This window comes from Tachyglossus aculeatus, chromosome 21 (assembly GCF_015852505.1).
Source record: "Tachyglossus aculeatus isolate mTacAcu1 chromosome 21, mTacAcu1.pri, whole genome shotgun sequence".
In the NCBI taxonomy this organism is placed as follows: Eukaryota; Metazoa; Chordata; class Mammalia; order Monotremata; family Tachyglossidae; genus Tachyglossus; species Tachyglossus aculeatus.
Genome location: NC_052086.1, coordinates 52,858,480 through 52,880,781, shown reverse-complemented (window position 1 = coordinate 52,880,781; position 22,302 = coordinate 52,858,480). Strand labels below are relative to the sequence as shown.

At 46.4% G+C, this 22,302-nt stretch overlaps 1 protein-coding gene across 1 annotated transcript in view; it reads left to right on the top strand.

Moving 5' to 3' along the window:
* Positions 1–22,302, top strand: part of TRAP1 (TNF receptor associated protein 1) — a 79,764-nt gene that overhangs the window by 16,410 nt on the left and 41,052 nt on the right. Inside the window, exons 3-5 of the mRNA XM_038762783.1 lie at positions 12,418–12,582; positions 13,968–14,050; positions 15,179–15,319. Coding sequence (XP_038618711.1) covers positions 12,418–12,582; positions 13,968–14,050; positions 15,179–15,319 — 389 coding nt within the window. The remainder of the gene's footprint in view (positions 1–12,417; positions 12,583–13,967; positions 14,051–15,178; positions 15,320–22,302) is intronic.

Sequence of the window (22,302 nt, the reverse complement as noted above, 5' to 3'; positions counted from 1 at the left end):
CTAAGGTCACACAGCAGACAGGTGGCAGAGTCAGGATTAGAACCCATGACTCCCAAGCTCTTTCCACAAATCCACACTGCTTTGCTCTTGGGAGGGTTTTGTTTTTCATTGAAGGATGTCTAAATTGTTTTTCCCAGCTTTTATCTGAACGGGTCATCAAGGCAAATGATCCCCGTGTTTACCTTGCCTCAGTGGATGTTGCAACTCTAGGGGGGGATTGCAAGGTGGTGGTCTCATCAGTTCAGTCGGAGCCTGTAGATTCTTGCATAACATCATATTCGGAGTGCTGTGCCCCTCCTTACCCACCTTGACCATACTGCCTTCACCTGCTTTTTGATCATAATAATAATAATAATAATAATAATGGCATTTATTAAGTGCTTACTATGTGCAAAGCACTGTTTATTTATTTATTACATATTTATTACTCTATTTATTTATTTTACTTGTGCATTTCTATCCTACTTATTTTATTTTGTTGGTATGTTTGGGTCTGTTCTCTGTCTCCCCCTTTTAGACTGTGAGCCCACTGTTGGGTAGGGACTGTCTCTATGTGATGCCAATTTGTACTTCCCAAGCGCTTAGTACAGTGCTCTGCACATAGTAAGCGCTCAATAAATACGATTGATTGATTGACTGTTCTAAGCGCTGGGGAGGTTACAAGGTGATCGGGTTGTCCCACGGGGGGCTCACAGTCTTCATCCCCATTTTACAGATGAGGTAACTGAGGCACAGAGAAGTGACTTGCCCAGAGTCACACAGCTGACAATCGGTGGAGCCAGGATTGGAACCCATGACCTCCGACTCCAAAGCCCGGGCTCTTTTCCATTGAGCCACGCTGGTTCTCTTTGCTCTTCGCTCCAGTCAAGTTAAGCCTCTTGCCGTCCTTCAGACACGAGAGCCTAGTGTTTTGACCTGGTCCGTGTCCAGTGTGGCGTGAGCAAAACCATGAGCCAAAGGTGATTGTTTCCAGCCCATCCCAAACTGGGATTAGTAGAGTATCTGAGCTTCACTTGCTGCCGCCATTCGTAGTGGTCGCATGTTGCCAATTTGTACTTCCCAAGCACTTAGTACAGTGCTCTGCACATAGTAAGCGCTCAATAAATACGATTGATGACGATGATGATGGTCCCTGGGCGGCCAAATTGGAACCAATAGCCATCACTCACGTGACCAGAGTATAGAAAATTGTTGCACGTGTTTTAAATGGGTTGTGGCCAAACGGATTGGATAACTCAGTCAGTAGATGTCCATTTTGTCAACACTGGATTCTTCCTTGATAACATAAAACACTGGAAAAAAATAACATTATCCCAGGGGAGTGATTCTCGAGTTTCAGTCTGTCAGTTGTATTCAGTGCCTACTGTGTCCAGAGTGCTGTGCAAACGGCTTGAGAGAGTACAATATAACGATAGTAACAGGCACATTCCCCGCCCACAGTGAGATTACAGTCTAGAGTGGGAGAGAGACAATATAAATACAATTATAGATATGTACATCATCAATCATCATCATCAATCGTATTTATTGAGCGCTTACTGTGTGCAGAGCACTATACTAAGAGCTTGGGAAGTACATATAGAGACAGTCCCTACCCAGCAGTGGGCTCACAGTCTAAAAGGGGGAGACAGAGAACAAAACCAAACATACTAACAAAATAAAATAAATAGAATAGATATGTACAAGTAAAATAAATAAATAAACATAGTAATAAATATGTATAAAACATATATACATATATACAGGTGCTGTGGGGAAGGGAAGGAGGTAAGATGGGGGGATGGAGAGGGGGACGAGGGGGAGAGGAAAGAAGGGGCTCAGTCTGGGAAGGCCTCCTGGAGGAGGTGAGCTCTCAGTAGGGCCTTGAAGGGAGGAAGAGAGCTAGCTTGGCGGAGAGGTGATCGGGTAAGGACAGATAAGGACAGCCAAGTTAATCAGAGTGATCGGATGAAGCCCAACTTCTCCAGGTTGGGTGCCAGAAATCTGCCGGGGTGACCTGGGGAACCAGCGTTTTGGGTGCTTATGTAGGGTGCCCGTCCTGTCCCTCAAAATGTGGGCAGCCCTGGATGCTGTCAGGGCCAGGCAAAGGACTGCAAATTCCGGGGCACCCCTCGGGCAGCAGCCGGGCCCTTTGCTTCCCTGGGGCTGGCCGGCCTCTGTTCCCGACGCTGCTTGGGAGCTGTGTGGTGGGCGGACGCGTGAGGCCAACCGGCCAGGGAGTGATTCTCTGCCCAAACCACACAGAAATCCAGCAGGAAGGAGGGATTGGGGAGTTTCTCTGTCCTCACCTCTGGAGGGTATGTCGGTGTGCCCTCAGCAGTGGCCAGGAGAGAAGGCAATTATTTTGTCTTAGGCCAGCCACACCTACGTGCTGTTGCATCGACCCCACCATCTGCAGAGACGTACCCAAGTAGGCCCACAAAAGTTTGAGCCCCTCAGAGTGACTGTTATCGATCTGTTATCTGTTGACTGTTATCAAGCGCTTAGTACAGTGCTCTGCACATAGTAAGCGCTCAATAAATACGATTGATGATGATAGCCCGAAGAAATTCAGGAGAGGACCATTCACGTTGTGGAAACGTTGGGTTTTCTCCTCTGTCTGCCCCGCCTAGCCCTCTTCCCCTGGTCTTCTTGGTCCCATCTTTCCCTGTTCCCCAGCTGGTGCTGTACCTCCGGCCCCTCTGGCCCAGTTGGTCGGTTCATTATTATAGTAATTCTTACGGCACTGACTTTGTGTTAGGCATTGTAGTCTCCCAATTGCTTAGTACAGTGCTTCCCACACAGTAGGCACTCAGTAAATCCGATTGAATGAACGCATTGTACTAATGGTCCAGATAAGTAGCCTGCGAGATCCGGGCTCTTCCGGGTCCCATCCCGTTATTCCAACCTGCCGTCGGCTTTTTTTCCCATCTTCCTTTCACTGGTTGGTTCACCCAACTTCCTTTTTCTTCTCCCCCAGGCTCCTCTTGGCTCTGACCTCCCATGGGCTTCTGCCCTTCTGGTTTGCTGGCCCTCACTCCTTCCACCTGCAGCCCAGACCTCTGTCATTCATTCATTCATCCAGTTGTATTTATTGAGCACTTACTGTGAGCAGAGCACAGTACTAAGCGCCTGGGAAAGTACAGTACAACAATAAACAGGCACATTCCCTGACGTCAAGGAGCTTACAGTCTAGAGGTGGGGAGGCAGACATCAATTCAAATAAAATCAGATATTTACAGAAAGTGCTGTACATTCTGTTGCCGAATTGTATTTTTCAAGCGTTGAGTACAGTGCTCTGCTCCCAATAAACGTGGTTGAATGAATGAATAAGTGCTGAGGGGCTGGGAGGGGGGAATCAATCAATCGTATTTATTGAGCGCTTACTGTGTGCAGGGCACTGTACTAAGCGCTTGGGAAGTACAAGTTGGCAACATATAGAGATAGTCCCTACCCAACAGTGGGCTCACAGTCTAAAAGGGGGAGACAGAACAAAACTAAACATACTAACAAAATAAAATAAATAGAATAGATATGTACAAGTAAAATAAATAAATAGAGTAATAAATATGTACAAATGTATATTTGTCCTTCAGCATGGCTCAGTGGAAAGAGCCCGGACTTTGGAGTCAGAGGTAATGGGTTCAAATCCCGGCTCCGCCAATTGTCAGCTGGTTGACCTTGGGCAAGTCACTTCACTTCTCTGGGCCTCAGTTACCTCATCTGTAAAATGGGGATGAAGACTGTGAGCCCCCCCGTGGGCCAACCTGATCACCTTGTAACCTCCTCAGTGCTTAGAACAGTGCTTTGCACATAGTAAGCACTTAATAAATGCCATTATTATTGAGAAGCAGCATGGCTCAGTGGAAAGAGCCCGGGCTTTGGAGTCAGAGGTCCTGGGTTCGAATCCCGGCTCTGCCACATGTCTGCTGTGTGACCTTGAGCAAGTCACTTAACTTCTCTGAGCCTCAGTTCCCTCATCTGTAAAACGGGGATTAAGACTGTGAGCCCTCCGTGGGACAACTTGATCACCTTGCATCCCCCCCAGCGCTTAGAACAGTGCTTTGCATATAGTAAGCGCTTAACAAATGCCATCATTAGTATATACATATATACAGGGGAAGAGCAAAGGGAGCAAGTCAGGGCGACCCAGAAGGGAGTGGGAAATGAGGAAAAGTGGGGCTTGGTCTGGGAAGGCCTTTCGGAGGAGACGTGCCTTGAATAAGGCTTGAAAGAGGGGAGAGGACTTTTCTGTTGGATTTGAGGAGGGGAGGGTGTTCTAGGCCAGAATCAGGATGTGGGCTAAGAGTTGGCGGTGAGACAGGCGAGATGGCGGCCGCTCTGCACACAGTAAGCGCTCAATAAATACGATTGATGATGATGATGATGATGGCGGCCCAGTGAGAAGGTCAGCGCTAGAGGAGCGAAGTGTGCGGGCTGGGGTGTAGAAGGAGAGAAGCGAGGTGCAGTTGGAGGGGCCAAGGTGAGGGACTCAGGCGTCTCTCAGGTCCACCTCTCCCCTCTTGGGCTCAGTTGGCCTTGCCCTCCTCTTGGCCTCCCTTTCCCCTCTGGCACTCCCCTACTTTAGTTTCCTCCCTGGCTTTCCCCACCTCTCAGCCCAAGATTCCGGCCCCTCCTCCCAACCAACTCTTTCCAGGATCATCATCATCATCAATCGTATTTATTGAGCGCTTACTATGTGCAGAGCACTGTACTAAGCGCTTGGGAAGTACAAATTGGCAACATATAGAGACAGTCCCTACCCAGCAGTGGGCTCACAGTCTAAAAGGGGGGAGACAGAGAACGAAACCAAACATACTAACAAAATAAAATAAATAGAATAGATATGTACAAATAAATAAATAAATAAATAGAGTAATAAATATGTACAAACATATATACATATATACAGGTGCTGGGGGGAAGGGAAGGAGGTAAGATGGGGGGAATGGAGAGGGGGACGAGGGGGAGAGGAAGGAAGGGTCTCCACTTGGGGATCAGTGCGTTTAAGGTTAAAGCCAACACTATTCATATTAGGGTTTTCTGAGGATTATATTTTTAGTTACTACCTTTTTCACTTGAGTGGCTTCTTTACAGCTCTGGACTTTTTCACAAGTGCTCATTTTCAAGGCCATACTATACCACTGCAACATTTTTCAACGAGTAAGAAGAAATGTACAGTCTCAAAGCTGCGACTCGGTATGAATGCATGCGTTAATTTGAATTGAATGAAATGCCTTTTGTGGCAGCAGCACAGCTTAGTGGTTAGAGCATGAACCTGGGAGTCAGAAGGGCCTGGGTTCTAATCCTGACTCTGCCTCTTGTCCTGTGACCTTGGGCAAGTCACTTCACCTCTCTATGCCTCAGTTCCCTCATTTGTAAAACGGGGGTTAAGGATATGAGAATGGGACGGGGACTGTGTCCAACCTGATTAACTCGTATCTACCCCAGGACTTAAAACAATGCATGGCATGTAGTAATAATAATAATAATAATAATAATAATAATTGGCATTTGTTAAGTGCTTACTATGTGCAAAGCACTGTTCTAAGCGCTGGGGAGGATACAGGGTGATCAGGTTGCCCCATGTGGGGCTCACAGTCTTAATCCCCATTTTACAGATGAGATAACTGAGACCCAGAGAAGTTAAGTGACTTGCCCAAGATCACACAGCAGACATGTGGTGGAGTCGGGATTCGAACCCATGACCTCTGACTCCAAAGCCCGTGCTCTTTCCACTGAGCCACACTGCTTCTCTAAGCACTTAACAAGTACCAGTGGTGTTATTACTGTTGTTGTTTTTCTCAGTCTCTTTAAGTCAAATTGTGACGACCTTACCCCCCCATCCAGTGGTTCCTATTTCTTGTGTGAAAAGTCACCACCAGATGATAGGATGCTAGAGCTTTTGTACTGTGTTGTTGAGGTCTGTGGTTTTTCCTGTCGGGGTCTGAGGGAAGAGAGGCAGAGGAAGACCAAGTCAGATAGAAAGTCCACAGTCTGACTCAGAACTTATCTTATCCCTGGTTTGTGACTTAAAAAACTTCTAGTGGAGTCATTCTCTTAAATCCTGTTGATTCCTTGGGTATATGAGCTCAGAGCAAGCATATTTTTGGAAATGCATTTTCCTTCCTATTTTTTTGCCCGGATTTGGGTCAAGGTCAAACTTAACTGTAGGCAGCAACCTATCATCGGTTTGGTTGCGATCAGGTCTGATGTCATTGAAATTCTGTACCAGGGTCCTTGTCTGACCCTTGGAATTCTGATGTCAGGATGGCTGCCTGATGGAAAGCTAGCGTGTCAGATCTTTTCGTCTGTTTTTTGCCCCATCCATGGCCCTTCACCCTGCTGCTACCTCGAGGTCATTATCTCGAGTGTCTACCAACTCTGTTTTATTGTATTCTCCCAAGCGCTTCTCCCATCATCTTGCGCCCTCCTACCACACCTCGCTGCTCTCGTACAACCCAGCTCACACACTTGGCTTCTCTAATGCCAGCTTGCTCACTGAACCTCAATCTCGTCTACCTCGCCGTCCACCTCGCCCACATCCTGCCTCTCGCCTGCAATGCCCTCTCTCTTAATAATAAATAATGATGGCATTTGTTAAGCGCTTACTATGTGCAAAGCACTGTTCTAAGAGCTGGGGGATACAGTGGGATCAAGTTGTCCCACGTGGGGCTCACAGTCTTAATCCTCATTTTACAGATGAGGTAACTGAGGCTCAGAGAAGTCAAGTGACTTGCCCAAGGTCACACAGCAGACATGTGGCGGAGCCGGGATTTGAACCCATGAACTCTGACTCCAAAGCCCGTGCTCTTCACATCCGACAATTACCCACCCCACTTTCAAAATCTTATTGAAGGCACATCTCCATGAGCCTTTACCTGATTAAGCTCTCATTTCCTCTTCTCCCACTCCCTTCTGCGTCTTCGCCCTTGCTGTTAGATTTGCTCCCTTTTCTCACCTCTCCCTCAACTGCACAGATGTAAGCAGACTTTATGTATATTAATGCTTGTCTCCCCCTCTAAACTGTAAGCTTATTGTGGGCAGGGACTGTGTCTATCGACTCTGTAATATTGTACTTTCCCAAGTGCTTAGTAGTGTGCTCTGCACACAGTAAGCACTCAGATACGGTTGAATTTTAAACAGTGCAAATTGCTTTCTGATCACTGACAGGTGCCAGGGAAATGTCAGAGAAACTAAAGAAAGAAGTGAAGAATAATCATTCACCTCTTGGCTCCTGTGGGCAGGGAATGTGTCTACGAAACCTATTGTATTGTGCTTTCTGACGCACTTAGTACAGTGTTCTACACACAGTCAAGCACTCAGTAAATATCACTGATTGTAGTTGACCCTCCTTGAATTTCACTCAGTACAGTGCGGTTGTTGACCCATCACAATTTTAGGATACCCCAGGGCTAGGAAGAATGCGTATACCTTAGGACCATATATATACAGCAAATATGCCCAGTGCCAATTTAACAAAATGTTGTTGCTTCTAGACCTTCCACCGTGAGAAACACAAAGTCATCTTTAATGTGATTTCTTTATACCCCTAGTCCTTTTTAGTTTCCCCACCTGCCGATCTCCCCCTCCCAGGCCAAAGGAGGGCAAGTTTTAATCTGAAGAAGTTTGAAGCTTTTGCTTTACACCAAGAGGATCAAATTCAAGGCCCAAGAGCTGTGTTTGGCCCATGGAAAGCTGACAGTGTTAGAGAAATCATTTGAAAACATTTCTAAATTTTATTTTATTTTCTTTTAAAAATTATACCCTACAACCCTGAAAGAGAAAGAGGCCAGAAGCATTCATTCATTGTTGTATTTATTTATTTTAGTGGCATTTATTAAGCGCTTACTATGTGCAAAGCACTGTTCTAAGCGCTGGGGAGGTTACAAGGCGATCAGGTTGTCCCATGGGGGGCTCACAGTCTTCATCCCCATTTTACAGATGAGGTAACTAAGGCACAGAGAAGTTAGGTGACTTGCCCAAAGTCACACAGCTGACAGTTGGCAGAGCCGGGATTTGAACCCCTGACCTCTGACTCCAAAGCCCGTGCTCTTTCCAGTGAGCCGTGCTGCTTTATTGAGCACTTACTGTGTGCAGAGCACTGTAGTAAGCGCTTGGGAAGTACAAGTTGGCAACATATAGAGACGGTCCCTACCCAACAGCGGGCTCACAGTCTAGAAGGGGGAGACAGACAGCAAAACAAAACATATTAACAAAATAAAATAAATAGAATAAATATGTACAAAGCAGAAGTAGATCCCTGGAGAAGCAGAATACAAGGGACGGCGACTGCTCAACCAGTCAGTGTGCCCCACTCTCCCGCCAGCTCCTTCTGTGCATGCCCCTCGCCCTTCTGTCTTGGTTTTCCTGCGCTGCAACTTTCCTGTCTTTCATCGGGCCATTTGCAGCTAGGAACATGAGAGGGAGTGGATGTGGGGTCACGCAGCCCCCGCTGGCTTCCAAACAGTGCTTTCTTACCTCGATTCCTCCTTCAATCATGAAGGCTGGAAGTGGAAGCACTGGGGAACAGAGAGCAGGGAGGAAGAAAGGAGGGAGAGAGAAGGGGAAGGAAGATGGGAGGAAAGAGGAAGAAGGAAGAAGAAGGAGGGAGGTGAGGGGGAAAGGAGAGGAAGGGAGGGGTGTAGGAGGGAGGAAGGGAGACTCAAACTGCTATATTGTGTTTTTGCCTACTGGAATGAACCCCCAACTTCAGATGGAATTTCCGGAGAACCTAGTTGGCATTGCTGGATTCAGAAGTGGAAACAGAGGAAGAGGATGTTAGCCAGCCACTTGGTAGGAGGGAATCAGGTCATCTCTTCTAGAAATAGCTCTCCTTTTTGAGTTTGGCTCAAAACTGCCCAGAGGCCCATTGGTGCTTTAGAAAATAGACCTGGTGGCTGGAGGTTGCACTTCCAAGTCATTATTTGCTTGGCTTCCCTCCCATAGCCCATCCTGGAAATTGTTTTTCATTCGTCCTCGGTACGGCTCAGCTTCCCCACTTGGATTTCAGTGGTTATGTTTTCCCCTTCACTTGGTACAGATTGACCCATATGTAGACCAGCCTCCTCCTAGACTGACAAGACGGAGTCTTTGCTGACAGTGGACTGTTGTTCAAGGGGCACAGTTTAATGAGCTTCAGCATCGCCTGGGGCAACTCAGGCTATTCATGGTGAGAAGACCAGATGTTCTAAAAATCATCCCCAAATTGGCGAGTAGTGAAATCACTTTGAACCCATTTGGAATTTATTTTTAGAATTAAGAATCCATCATGCTCTGGACAGGAGGAGATGCGACTAGGCCTAGGATATTAATAGCGATTTGTGGAAATGGATCATAATGTGGTTTGGAATAGTGTATGGGCAACTGATTGTCTCTCCCAGGCAGTCTCTCTGTCGGCAGTGGCATCTTTGACATAAAGGCGAACTCTACATGATCCATTTATGATAGATAAATATCATCTATCATATTGCGTGGAATATGCACGCAATTCCATGCTACCTGCGTGGAAGGGGCCAGGGCTCTGCTGTTTATAAGCCCCGGGAATCAAAATTTTCCTGAAAAGGAAAAGCATGTTATTAATTGATGTTTTCCTCTTAAGATCAACTTTTGCCTTCTGTGGCTGAAGCTCATTATCTAAAACCTTGTCCTTAATGGGAAACCATTAACTTGAAAAGACCTGATTCCCTCCATCTTCTTTCTGTGAATAACCTTTGCCAGAAACAAGACCATAAGCGGTGTCGTTTTGGCTCAAACTAGTGGCTTCTGCAGCCCGAGATTCTTTCTTTCTCCCAGTGGTGGCACATTCAGTCATGTGGTTAGAAACAAACCTTAAAACATTCCCCATTTTTCCCCCTCTCATAACCCACCATAGGTCTGTCATCCATGAACTCTCCGGAGTCTTCCAAGTATCCTAATTTTTCTCTCTAACCAGTGTGGACATCTTGCCTTTTATAGTAGTTTTTGGTGATATTTGTTAAGCGCTTACTATTTGCCAAGCACCTTATGAAGTGCCGGGGTGGGTAGAAGCTAAATCAGGGTGAACACAATCCATGTCCCACGTGGGGCTCACAGTCTTATTCCCCATTTTACAGGTGAGGTAACTAAGGCACAGTGAAGTGACATGCCCAAGGTCACCCAGCAGACAGTGGCGGACCCACAATTAGACCCCAGGTCCTTCTGATCCCCGGGCTCGTGCTTTATCTGCTGGGCCGCGGTGCTTCCCCACTAGTTTTAGCGTAGACAGTCTATTGAACTAACCCTTTGCTGTCCTACGAGCATAATTCTCACTTTTCAAGAACTTGGGGCCTACCTGCGTGGAATTGCCATAGGATCAGCCAGGTCCTAAATGGAGGGTGTCCCCTAAACTTCCATAGCCCCACCTGTGAAATCCCGGGCATCTGAGCACCTGCACTGGAGCGACATCCCAAAACTCACTGTTTCTAGGTGCAGGCTGGAATATGAGTGGGGCTTTAAGGGATCATTAGTGTGTATTGGCACCTACGGTATGTAGAGCACTCTAGTAGACAGACTGGGACTAGTGGTGATTAAGGATCCAGGGAACGTGTCTACCAGCTCTGTTATATTGTATTTTACTCTTCCAAGTGAGCGGTACAGTGCCCTGTACATAGTATATAAGTGTGATTGATTGCACTTTGCAGAAATGGGTTACCTTCCAGATGTCTTACTGTGTAATGCCCAGCTGAGCAAACTTCTTGGACAGTGTGGAGAGGGAGGAGGATGAAGACAGATCCTCCCTTCTGCATCACCCTTGCACTTGGACTTGAGCCTTTTATTCACCCCTCTCTCAGCCCCAAAACAGTTATATGCATATCTGCAATTTCTTCATTTATATTAGTGTCTATCTCCCCCTCTACATGTAAGCTGGTTGAGGGCAGGGAATGTGTCTACCAACTCTGCTATATTGTACTGTCCCAAGCTCTTAGTTTTGTGCTCTGCACACAGTTAGCACTCAGTAAATATAATAGATTGATTAAAAGAAAAGGTGCCCAGCGATGCCCATGTGGCCATGATCATAATTCCAGTAGGGAACTATATTTTAGTTCCGTTTTCTTACTCAAGAGGAGAACCAGGATGTGGCTCTCTCTTTATTCCCTGGCTCATCCGTGTCATTTTTATTTTGTAAGAGGGAGAAGAGACAAACAACTTTCCCTGTCCCTCTGGAGACTAGCATGCCTAGCCTGGGAAGATTGGAGGACAGAATGTACCTGTGCGGAGACATCCGAGACCACAGAACCCATGAAGGACATGAGAGTGTGTCTGTCTTGGAGTCTGCACTATGTAAAGTCCGCGACATTAGACATTTTTGTTAGCCTAGGCAGGGATTGTGTCTGTTGTATGGTTTTCTCCCTAGCACTTAGTACTGTACTGCACATAGTAAGCACTCAATAAATACCATTGATTGAGAGCAAGGTCACAGGCTTGCTCAAGTCTGCCTGGGCCATTCAGAATACTCTGGAAGGGGTCTGGTTGCTCGGCTCCATGTGAACGGAGCCGAGCTTTTCTGAGAGCAAGGCGTAGGAGTTGGAACTGTGCTCTTGCCTTCTGCCCCAGGATCTTCGTTCAATGTGGTAATATATTTATCTGTACCTAAGCTCTTCCTGGGTTAAAAAGAACCCTTAGTGCAGGTTCATTTTGTCCTGTCTTCATTTGGGAGGTATTTTAGACTAAATCATATTTCCCAGCTTTCCCCCTCATGAATGGAGTTCTTGGCCCCCATTTTTAACATTGCCCCAGTGAGAAAACCGGTCCCATCTTTCAGCGTTTCAACTCAGCCTTCAACTTCCATGTACCCGTGGCGTCATAGGTCTGATGACTGGCAGGGGTTGCCGTTTTGGCCGGCTCCTGCTGGCTCTACCCCAAGTCCCCTGTCTCTTGGCCCCAGGCCTTGCCAGGGGACCTATAGGGGTATCAGCGTCCTGCCAGAGTGCAGTGTGAGGGAGAGGATGGTGTGGATTTATGGGACCTTTTCATCCAAGTCTCCCTGACCCAAGTACGGGGGAAAGGGAGCTTCCTTTCATTCTCCTGTAGGATCAAAGATGGCCCCCCTTGGACCAGCTGGGAAACCTGAGCCAAGTATTAAGGTGTGCATTAAGGGCAGGCAATAGCCTGCAGGAAATCTTAAATCCTTGATGGTTGCATGTGCGAATGGCTCCAGGCAAGCTGCAAGAACCGTAGCGGGGTTCATTGGGAGCGGAACCCCCACGTCCTAGAGAAACGAAGTGAATTGGGATTTATGGACTGAATAGTAGTTTCAGCGGGGGAAGTTCACATCCCATTGCTTGGGGTGCTTGAAAATCAGCCATCCTTGTAGAGGGCCCCATTAGGCCTTCTAATTGGACTAGATGTGAGCAAAGAAATCCCATCCGACCCCTGATGTCTATTTTATTCTCAGCCCTTCGAAATCCTGTTTTTCAGGGAGATCAGCTCTGGGCGTGTGGAGGACTATAGCCCAACCTGTGAATCTCCAATGGAACTTCAGTGCGCCCAGCGTCTTTGCCAGTCAGCAATACAGTACCCAGGCAGCCGAGAACAAGGAGGATCCACTGCACACGATCATCAGCAGCACTGAGAGTGTGCGAGGTAGGGTGCCCAGAGACGTCTCCAGGAGTTCTGATCAGGTTTATCCTTTACTCTGTGACACAGAACAGGAAATCCTCAACAAGGAGGCAACCAGTAAACTCTAAGGACAACAATAATAATAGTAATTGCAGCATTTGTTAAGTGCTTTACTGTGTGCCCATCACTGTACTAAGTGCTGGGGTGGATACAAGGAAATAGGGTTAGGTACAGTCCCCCCCTCTTGGGGCTCACAATCGTAATCCCTATTTTACAGATGAAGGACCTGAGGCACAGAAAAGGTAAATGACTCACCCAGGGTCACACAGCAGACAAGTGTCAGAGCCGGGATTAGAACCCAGGTCCTCCTGACTCCCAGGCCTGCTGTCTATCTACTAGGACATGCTGACCGTGTAATTTGTAGTTGTCTTGGTAAAGACCGTCTGCTTCCTTTGGAAATGAAAGGATCTTAGGCACTAAGGATTCTTCTGGTAGTAATGCTTTCTTCACTTCTGCAGACTGATGCGATGGCATCTTTCCCTAAGCGGTGCCTCATTATAATAAGGCATATATATATAATAATAATAATAATATAATAATAATAGTGATATCTGTTAAGCAATTACTATGTGTCTAACTGTTCTAAGCGCTCGAGTAGATATGAGTTAATCAGGTTGGACACAGCCCCTGGCTCACAGGGGGTGCACAGGTATTGGATCCCCATTTTACAGGTGAGAAAACTGGGGCACAGAGAAGTGAAGTGCCTGGCCCAAAGTCACATAGCAGACAAGTGGCAGAGCCGAGATTAGAACCAGGTCCTCTGATTCCCAGGCCCGTACTGTATCCACTAGGCCACGTTGCTCCTCGTTGATATCTGGTTATCAGGTTGAGGAGGAAATGCAGACTGAACCAAGTTACCTCGAAGTTGGGCCTTTTTTGAATGGTTCACAGCCCTTGGAACATTACTGAAACCGTCTGCCTTTGGCTTTGACGGTGGGAAGGGAATGAGAACAGCAGTTTTAGAAAGGAAGCTGGCCAGAGGAAGAGAGTAGTGTTTTCACATAGGTATTGATAGTGACTACAGCGATTTGCCCCCTTACCAGTTCAGGTGTTGTTCTGAAGCACTAGGAATGACCTGATATATCTCAGCCCAGTTCCTGTTCCAGTTTAAGGACTGTGGTCCCTTTTCATTTCTAGAGGCCATGTTCCTTGGAGAGAGATGAAAAAAAGTCTCCCATCATTCCCAGGGCTTTGCCTGGGAGACTCTACCATTTGTAAGCGTTACCTTTGTTAAAGAAAATGTGCAATCTCCTGAAATCATCACCCTGAAAAATCATTCAAATATGATGTTAGCTGTTGTACGAAAATATGTTCAACCTCATTGTTTTGTTCATTTGATTAATTGGTAGGGTCGGTCTCAAAACATGAGTTCCAGGCCGAGACAAAGAAGCTTTTGGACATCGTTGCTCGTTCCTTATATTCAGAAAAAGAGGTAAGAAGCCTGTTAATCACTCCCAATGTTGGCAAAAGCCTGGGTTAGGCCCAACTGTACTTTTATGCAAGACTGAGGAATGAAAGATGATACATTGGCTGTGGAAGTGCATTAAATCTGGCCAGGTACTCTTCCAAGCTCCAGAGTGTCTTTTTTAAAGAAAAATCTGTTTTCAGTTTCACAGATAAGTACATCCAGATGATCCCAAAGCCTATATTGGCTCTGGGATTCAACTGTGTTTTATTGACAGGTTTCATCAGATCCCAAATTTTGAATGGGAGTGATTTGGGGCTCTTTAAGAGACATCCAGAGATCCAGCTAAAAACCTCCATTGTGAATTGTGGTCAGTGATTGACGACTCTGTCTGCATTTGGTTATCGTAGTCATTTTTCTTAACTTTTTTCTACCAGGGCTCTAAAATATGGGAGGTGCCAAGGTTTGTTGAAGAGGCCATCAAAGAGCAGTTGCTCAGCCCTGTAGTTTGATTAAATGCTAGCCGATCCATGGTATTCGGGAGAATCCTCACCCTTCTCTTTCAGTGGGAAGCAATTCATCTTTCCTGGAGTGGTTAAAGGAGATGTAGGCTCCTGAGCAAGTTAGGGGGGCAGTAGTCCCTGATAGGTCTGTCCCTTGAAGTGGATGAGTCCAAAAGGAAGGTGGAGGCCCAAGATTCAAAGGAAGGTCCCTAAATTGACTACGGGCCCCATAAGTACTGTCCATCACGGACAGTTGACATTCCTTAAAGACGTTGAAGATTCAACCCAGGGCATATGATTGGACAAGAGGAAATTGGCTTAAAGTGCCGCAAGAGTGAGTTTGGTAATAGTTTAGAAAGGAAGAACTTCCTGACAGTCAGGGGAAGTTAAATAGGGAACAGAATACTTGGGAAAGTCTGTGAAAAAGAGAGTTGTCAACCATGTGGTGCAGGTGGTGGGCTGGACCAGCTAATCTCTTGAGAATCCTTCCAGCTCCCTGACCTCAAGTTGCTCTGTCTCCGTACATGTTAACTGGTCGGAAGTCAGGCGATGAATGTTACGCTTAGTCTTGCAGCCACATTGAGTTCAGTTAGGTGAACCAGTTATATGGTATTTAATATGGTCATGTGGTCTGTATTTCTGTTTCCTCCAGGTTTTTATTCGGGAACTGATTTCCAACAGCAGTGATGCCCTAGAAAAACTACGGCACAAGCTGATATCCGAAGGCCAAGCTCTGCCAGAATTGGAGATCCACTTGCAGACAGACAGTGAGAAAGGCACCATCACCATCCAGGTATCTCCCTTGAAATAACCAGCAAATGCAGAGTTTGTCTCTTCTTCCCCTCTGCCCTTCTCGTGTTTGGAATCCAAAAAGATGGTCGAGGAGCACATGGGGATTGTAGCCACCCCTCATGTCTCACACATGATTCCCGAGAGGTGGTGCCTGCGATTTATTGACATGGGCAGATTCTAAGACAGCCTCGATTACACTCTTTGGAAAAAGTAATTGGACATATTATAATGGCTCTTGGCTATTAAATATCAGTGGTGGAGGACATGCAAAGCAAGAGTGGAGCAGGTGGTATTTCAGAGCAGCCCCAGGGTCATGGGGAACTTTTCTAAAGTCAGTGTCAGAGTGTGTTTGTACACCAGGGTAAAGATTCCAGGGTTGGATATTTGCATGCTTAGTAAAGTTAGCGTCCCAGGAATTGGCTTTGAGAATGTCAGTTTCATTCAAGAGGGGAGTTTGGGTATACTGGGGGAAGATTTGTCCCAGAGGGGTATGGTGTCTCAGGATGTGGAGACCGTATTTATTTTCCCCCTTTGTGTGTAATCTGGGAGAATGCGTTTCTTGGTGGAGTAGAGACTCAGTTGGGAGCTTCTGGGAATGTATTCTTCAGGTCTGGAGTTGATCCTGGGATAGATTCACGTAAGATAAGAGGTCCAAAGGACAACTGACCAGTAACCATATGCCTCGGAGGTGGGGAAGCCCAGGCACCATTTTCAGTTCCTCTCTACCTCCCCACAGTTTTTCATTGGCACTATGGGCCCTTCCTTCCCATGCATAATTCCGATGTAAGGGATCTGCACAATTATTATGGACAATTGAGAAAGAATGGAGAAAGGAAAAAAAATCAAGAAACGAGACTAGGTGTGTAGCAATAGCATTTTAATATAAGTAATGTGAAATTAGATTGCCTACTGTGTAAGGCACAAACAAATTACATGCAGCTAACCTGCACAGATCAGTCAGTAGTTTTTATCGAGGCTTTATTGGGTGCAGAGCGCTATACTAAGTACAGTACAACAGAGTCAGCAGACACGTTCCCTGTCCACAAGAAGCTTTCAGTCTAGAAGTTATAGCTACCCGTCCTGACACCAAGATGACTAACAAGTGAGTGACTGTCCGAGATAATGTCAACACTCAGCCCTAGGTACCAAGGTCACCACCAGGACTTGATGAAAATGCATACGAAATAGGTGCATGAAGTAATGCATTTCAAATCTTACCCCATCTTGGAGGAAACACTCTGAGGGATAGAGAACTGGCTAACGTGCTGTCCCCTGCGACTTTTTTAGAAGTCAAGACCACATGAAGAATAGTCCAGGCCCTGGACATTTCTAACATTCTCTAGGAAGGCAAAGGATGCCTGCAAAGGCTTTTATCCTTAATGGGTGTAGTGTGAAAAGGTGGCACAGGATTTCAGACACTTTCCTTCATTTCCTTCCTCAGCGGGAAAAGTGGTAAAATTTATGGTAAGATCCCAATGCTTTCTCCGAGTAGGCAAGGTCCTAGCCTTTGTCCTTTTGACTTGGCTGATGCACAGTATTGTACTTGCCACCAAGAGGAAAAGTAGGCTTGATTTTTTTTTCAGGTAAAAGAGGAGAGCATGAAAAACTGTCCTGGTAGGAGTTTTTCTTCCATCAAGAATGACAGATAAGCGTGTGTGTGTGTGTTTCAGTACATATTGATCTCTTATATTTATTGAGCACTTACTGTGTGCAGAGCATTGTACTAAGATTCATTCATTCAGTCGTATTTATTGAGTGCTTACTGTGTGCAGAGCACTGTACCAAGCGCTTGGGAAGTACAAGTTGGCAACATATAGAGACGGTCCCTAACCAACAGCGGGCTTACAGTCTAGAAGGGGGAGACAGACACCAGAACAAAACATATTAACAAAATAAAATAAATAGAATAAATATGTACAAGTAAAATATATATAGACAGAGTGGTATAGTGACAGGGAAGTAGCATAGCCTAGTGGACAGAGCATGGGAGTTAGAAGGACCTGGATTCTAATCCTGGCTCTGCCGTTTGCTGTGTGACCTTGGGCAAGCCACTTAACTTCTGGGTTTGTTACCTCATCTGTAAAACGGGGATTTAGAGTATGAGCCCCGTGTGGGACAGGGACTGTGTCCAACCTGATTATCTTGTATCTACCCCAGCGCTTAGAACAGCGCTTGACATAGTAAGCGCCTAACAAATGCCTTCATTGTTATTATTATTATTATTATTGTGCATTGCACGGCACAGCTTGCACTCTTGTTCCTGCCAGTGTCTGCGCCGGAGCCTGGATCACAAAGACCGAGTTGGTGGGGAGGGATGGAGGAGTGCAGCGCATGGTGGAAGCTGGCAGCATGCTGGTGCTAGGCCGTAGCTCCATAACCTAACCGGCAGTAGACTTGGTAGCTACCGTGGTCTTAGCCGCCCACTTTAAGCAGTTATTTGGGGGCGTTCCTGTGGGGCCTTTCCTGTTTTGGGAGCTCCCTAGGGGGCTCTTGGATCAGAAACGTTCACCCCCGTTGGCCTGGCCCCTACTTGCAGAGCCTAGATTAGAATCAATCAGTCAACTAATCAGTGGTATTTATTCATTCATGCATTCAGTCATATTAATTGAGTGCTTACTGTGTGCAGAGCACTGTACTTAGCACTTGGGAAGGAACGACATACATATATTGTACATATATGTCCTACATGTACATATATGTACATATTTATTACTCTATTTATTTTACTTGTACATATCTATCCTATTTATTTTATTTTGTTAGTATGTTTGGTTTTATTCTCTGTCTCCCCCTTTTAGACTGTCCATGCATGTACATATATATATACATATTTATTACTCTATTTATTTATTTATTTATTTATTTATTTATTTATTTATTTTGCTTGTACATATCTATCCTATTTATTTTATTTTGTTAGTGTGTTTGGTTTTATTCTCTGTCTCCCCCTTTTAGACTGTGAGCCCGCTGTTGGGTAGGGACTGTCTCTATATGTTGCCAATTTGTACTTCCCAAGCGCTTAGTACAGTGCTCTGCACATAGTAAGCGCTCAGTAAATACGATTGATTGATTGACTGAACGACAACAGAGTTGGTGGACGTGGTCCTTGCCCATTTACAGTCTCTGGACTCCCAGCGCTCTGCTCTTTCCGTCAGGCCATCAGCAGGGCACTTGGTCGTACCGTGTCCAGGGCTTTGGAACCAACCCAGTGCATTTGACTGCTGAGAAAAGTCCATATAGATCCTAAGCCTGCTAACAATCGATCAGTCTATCAGTCAGTGGTATTTATTGAGCACTTACTGTGTGCAGAGCACTGTACTGAGCGCTTGGGAGAGTGCAGTATTACCGTGTCCAGGGCTTTGGAACCAACCGAGTGCATTTGACTGCTGAGAAAAGTCCATATAGATCCTAAGCCTACTAACAATCAATCAGTCAGTCAGTGGTATTTATTGAGCACTTACTGTGTGCAGAGCACTGTACTGAGCGCTTGGGAGAGTGCAGTATTACAGAATGAGCAGTCGCGTTCCCTGCCCATAACAAGATTAGTAATAATGATGGTATTTGTTAAGCACTTACTATGTGCCAGATACTGTACTACACGCTGGGGTGGATTCAAATTGTGTTGGATACAGTCCCTGTCCCACGTGGGTCTCACAGTCTCAATCCCCATTTTACAGATGAGGTAGCTGAGGCACAGAGAAATTAGGTGACTTGCCCAAGGTGGCACAGCAGACAAGTGGCGGAGCTGGGAGTAGAACCCATGACCTTTCAACTCCCAGGCCTGGGCTCTATCCACTAGGCCATGCCGCTTCTCTAGCTTGCAGTCTGGGGGAAAGGCAGACATTAATATGAATATGAAATTTATAATATGTAATTTAAATATATGTACATAAGTGCTGTTGGGTTGGGGGTGGGGCGAATATCAGGCGTCCAAAGGTCACAGATACAAGCGCATAGACGACGCAGAAAGGAGCGTGAGCCCGGGGAAAGAGGGCTTAATCGGGGAAGGCCTCTTGGAGGAGGTGTGACCTTAACATGCATGTGCTAGGCTATGGTTAATCCTGATTCCCCATCCAGTCCATTCTCCTTCACCAGTGAAGCAAACCAGGGTTGCTTAGGTGGTCCAGTTACATTCCATTTGGTTTCTACGGCTTTGCTCAAGGGTGCAGCAGGGGACCAGGAAGCTGGTGTGAGGTTATGTTTTTGGTTCTCGAGGGAACTCTTCCAAGCCAGCAGGATACAGGCAGAATCAAAAGCCCTGAGACGGGTACGCGAGAGTATCTGAATGCCGATGACGGTCCTGATAGCGGCTTTTCAAGGGTTTGAATCAAAACATTATGCTGCTTGAGGCACCTGGACAGATGCCTCTGGTCTCCAAAGCTTGAGCCAGGTTGGATCTCTACATCGCTAGAGAAATAAATCTGCCGTTTATCCAAAAAGAATTAAGCTGTACCTGGACCCCATAATCTGAACGATTTAATAATAATAATGGCATTTGTTAAGCGCTTACTAGGTACAGAGCACTGTTCTAAGCGCTGGAGCACTGTTCTAAGCGCTGGCACTGCTTACATTTTAAATGCTCACAAAAATTTCCCCGGACAGTTATTGACATCAGAGCAGTACAGTAAGGACGTGATTAAAGCATTAGGTCTCAGCTCTCAATGAATATTTCCCTTGCAGTGGGTTTTTGAAGAGCAAAGTTCAGAGTCAGTGTTCAGTGGTGCTACTGATCGTTGATAGTTTTGCACCACTCTCTCAACCATGTGTTCTGTTTTTTTGTGACCCATTGTTTAAGCTGGTAGAAGAGAAGTAAAAAAAAAAAAAAAAGTACTCAACTTGAAGGATCCATTAAGTGCTGGAAATTTTTTTTATGCTTTTGGAGCTTCAATTGAAACCATCAGACCTCTCCACCTCGGTTCAGAGAAGCACAGAAGGCACTAGAATCAGTTCCTATTTCTGGGGCCCTCCCCACCAGAGTCTACTTTATCCTTTAGGCAGTGGTAGCCCTCTCTGTTGTTCTCAGAATAGTGTTTTTAGGGACGCAGAGGATTGTTTTCACTCCCTGACCCTTCAGTTTCTCTTACCTCCCTGTGCTAGAGCAGCTACTGTGCCTGGCACTGCTGACTGGTGATCCTAGCCTGATCTTATGGGAGGCAGAGAATGACCCAGTGCATTCCCTAGGGTGTGAGCTGCCACTCCACCTGCCCCAGTGCGCATGGTATTCATTCTTTTTTTTACAGCATTTGTTAAGCGCTTACCTATGTGCCAGGCACTGTACTAAGTGCCGGGAAGATACAAGTTAATCAGGTTGTACCCAGTCCCTGCCCCACCTCTCAGCTGCGTTCGACACTGTCGAGCACCCCTTTTCCCTGGAAACGCTATCCAGCCTCGGCTTCCCCGGCACCATTCTCCCGGTTCGGCGCCTATCTCTCCGGCTGTTCATTCTCAGTCTCTTTCACGGGCTCCTCCTCCGCCTCCCGTTCCCTAACTGTGGGTGTCCCTTGAAGCTCAGTTCTGGGTCCTCTTCTATTCTCCTTCTACACCCACTCCTTTGGAGAACTCATTGGCTCCCATGGCTTCAACTACGACCTCTATGCAGATGATTCCCAAATCTGCATCTCCAGCCCCGATCTCTCTCCCTCTCTCCACTTGTATGTCCCACTGACACTTCAAACTTGACGTGTCCCAAACAAAACTCCTTTATCTTCCCACCCAATCCCTGCTCCTCCCCCTGGTTTTCCTATCGCTGTAGACAGCACCACCATCTGTCCTGTTTCATAACGCCCATAACCATGGCGTTATCCTTGACTCTTCTTTCTCATTCAACCCACATATTCAATCCCCTAAATCCTTTCGGTTCTACCTTCACGGCATCGCTAAAATCCACCATTTCCTCTCCATCCAAACTGCTCCCACATTAATCCAGGCACTCATTCTATCCCGGAGAAGCAGCGTGGCTCACTGGAAAGAGCACGGGATTTGGAGTCAGAGGTCATGGGTTCATATCCCGGCTCCGCCAACTGTCGGCTGTGTGACTTTGGGCAAGTCACTTCACTTCTCTGCACCTCGGTTACCTCATCTGTAAAATGGGGATTGACTGTGAGCCCCCCGCGGGGCAACCTGATCACCTTGTAACCTCCCCAGCACTTAGAACAGTGCTTTGCACATAGTAAGCGCTTAATAAATGCTATTATTATTATTAGCCCGTCTTGTTTACTGTATCAGCCTCCTTGCTTACCTCCCTGCCTCCCATCTCTCCCTACTCCAATCCATACTTCACTCTGCTGCCTAAGTCACTTTTCTCCAAAAACATTCAGGACATGTTTCCCACTCCTACCTATCCATCAAACTCCCCACTGTTGGCTTTTAAAGCACTCCATCCCCTTGCCCCCTTCTACCTCACCTCGCTGCTCTCCTGTTGCCACCCAACGTGCAGACTTTGCTCCTCTAATGCCCTCTGTACCTCAGTCTTGTCTATTTTGCCGCCACCCTCTTGCCCACATTCTGCCTCTGGACTGGGATGCCCTCCGTCTTCATTATGTGACAGACAATTACTAGCCCATCCTTCAAAACCTTCCAAGTGGTGGAATTGGGATTAGAACCAACGTCCTTCTGACTCCCAGGACTGTGCTCTATCCATGAGGCCATGTTGCTTCTCATTCATTCAGTCGTGTTTATTGAGCGCTTACTGTGTGCAGAGCACTGTACTAAGCGCTTGGGAAGCACAAGTTGGCAACATATAGAGACAGTCCCTACCCAACAGCGGGCTCACATAGTATGTGCTAAATGCTGGGGTAGAGTCAGTACAGTCAGGTCTGACAGAGTTCCTGTCCAACATGGGGATCATGGTCTAAGAGCTAAGGAGAACTGGTATTTAATCTCCATCATTCAGATCAGGTAACTGAGGCACAGAGAAGTGATATGTCCTGCCTCGGGTCACATCGCAGGACTGACAACCTGGGTGCTCCTTTCACTTGGCCACTC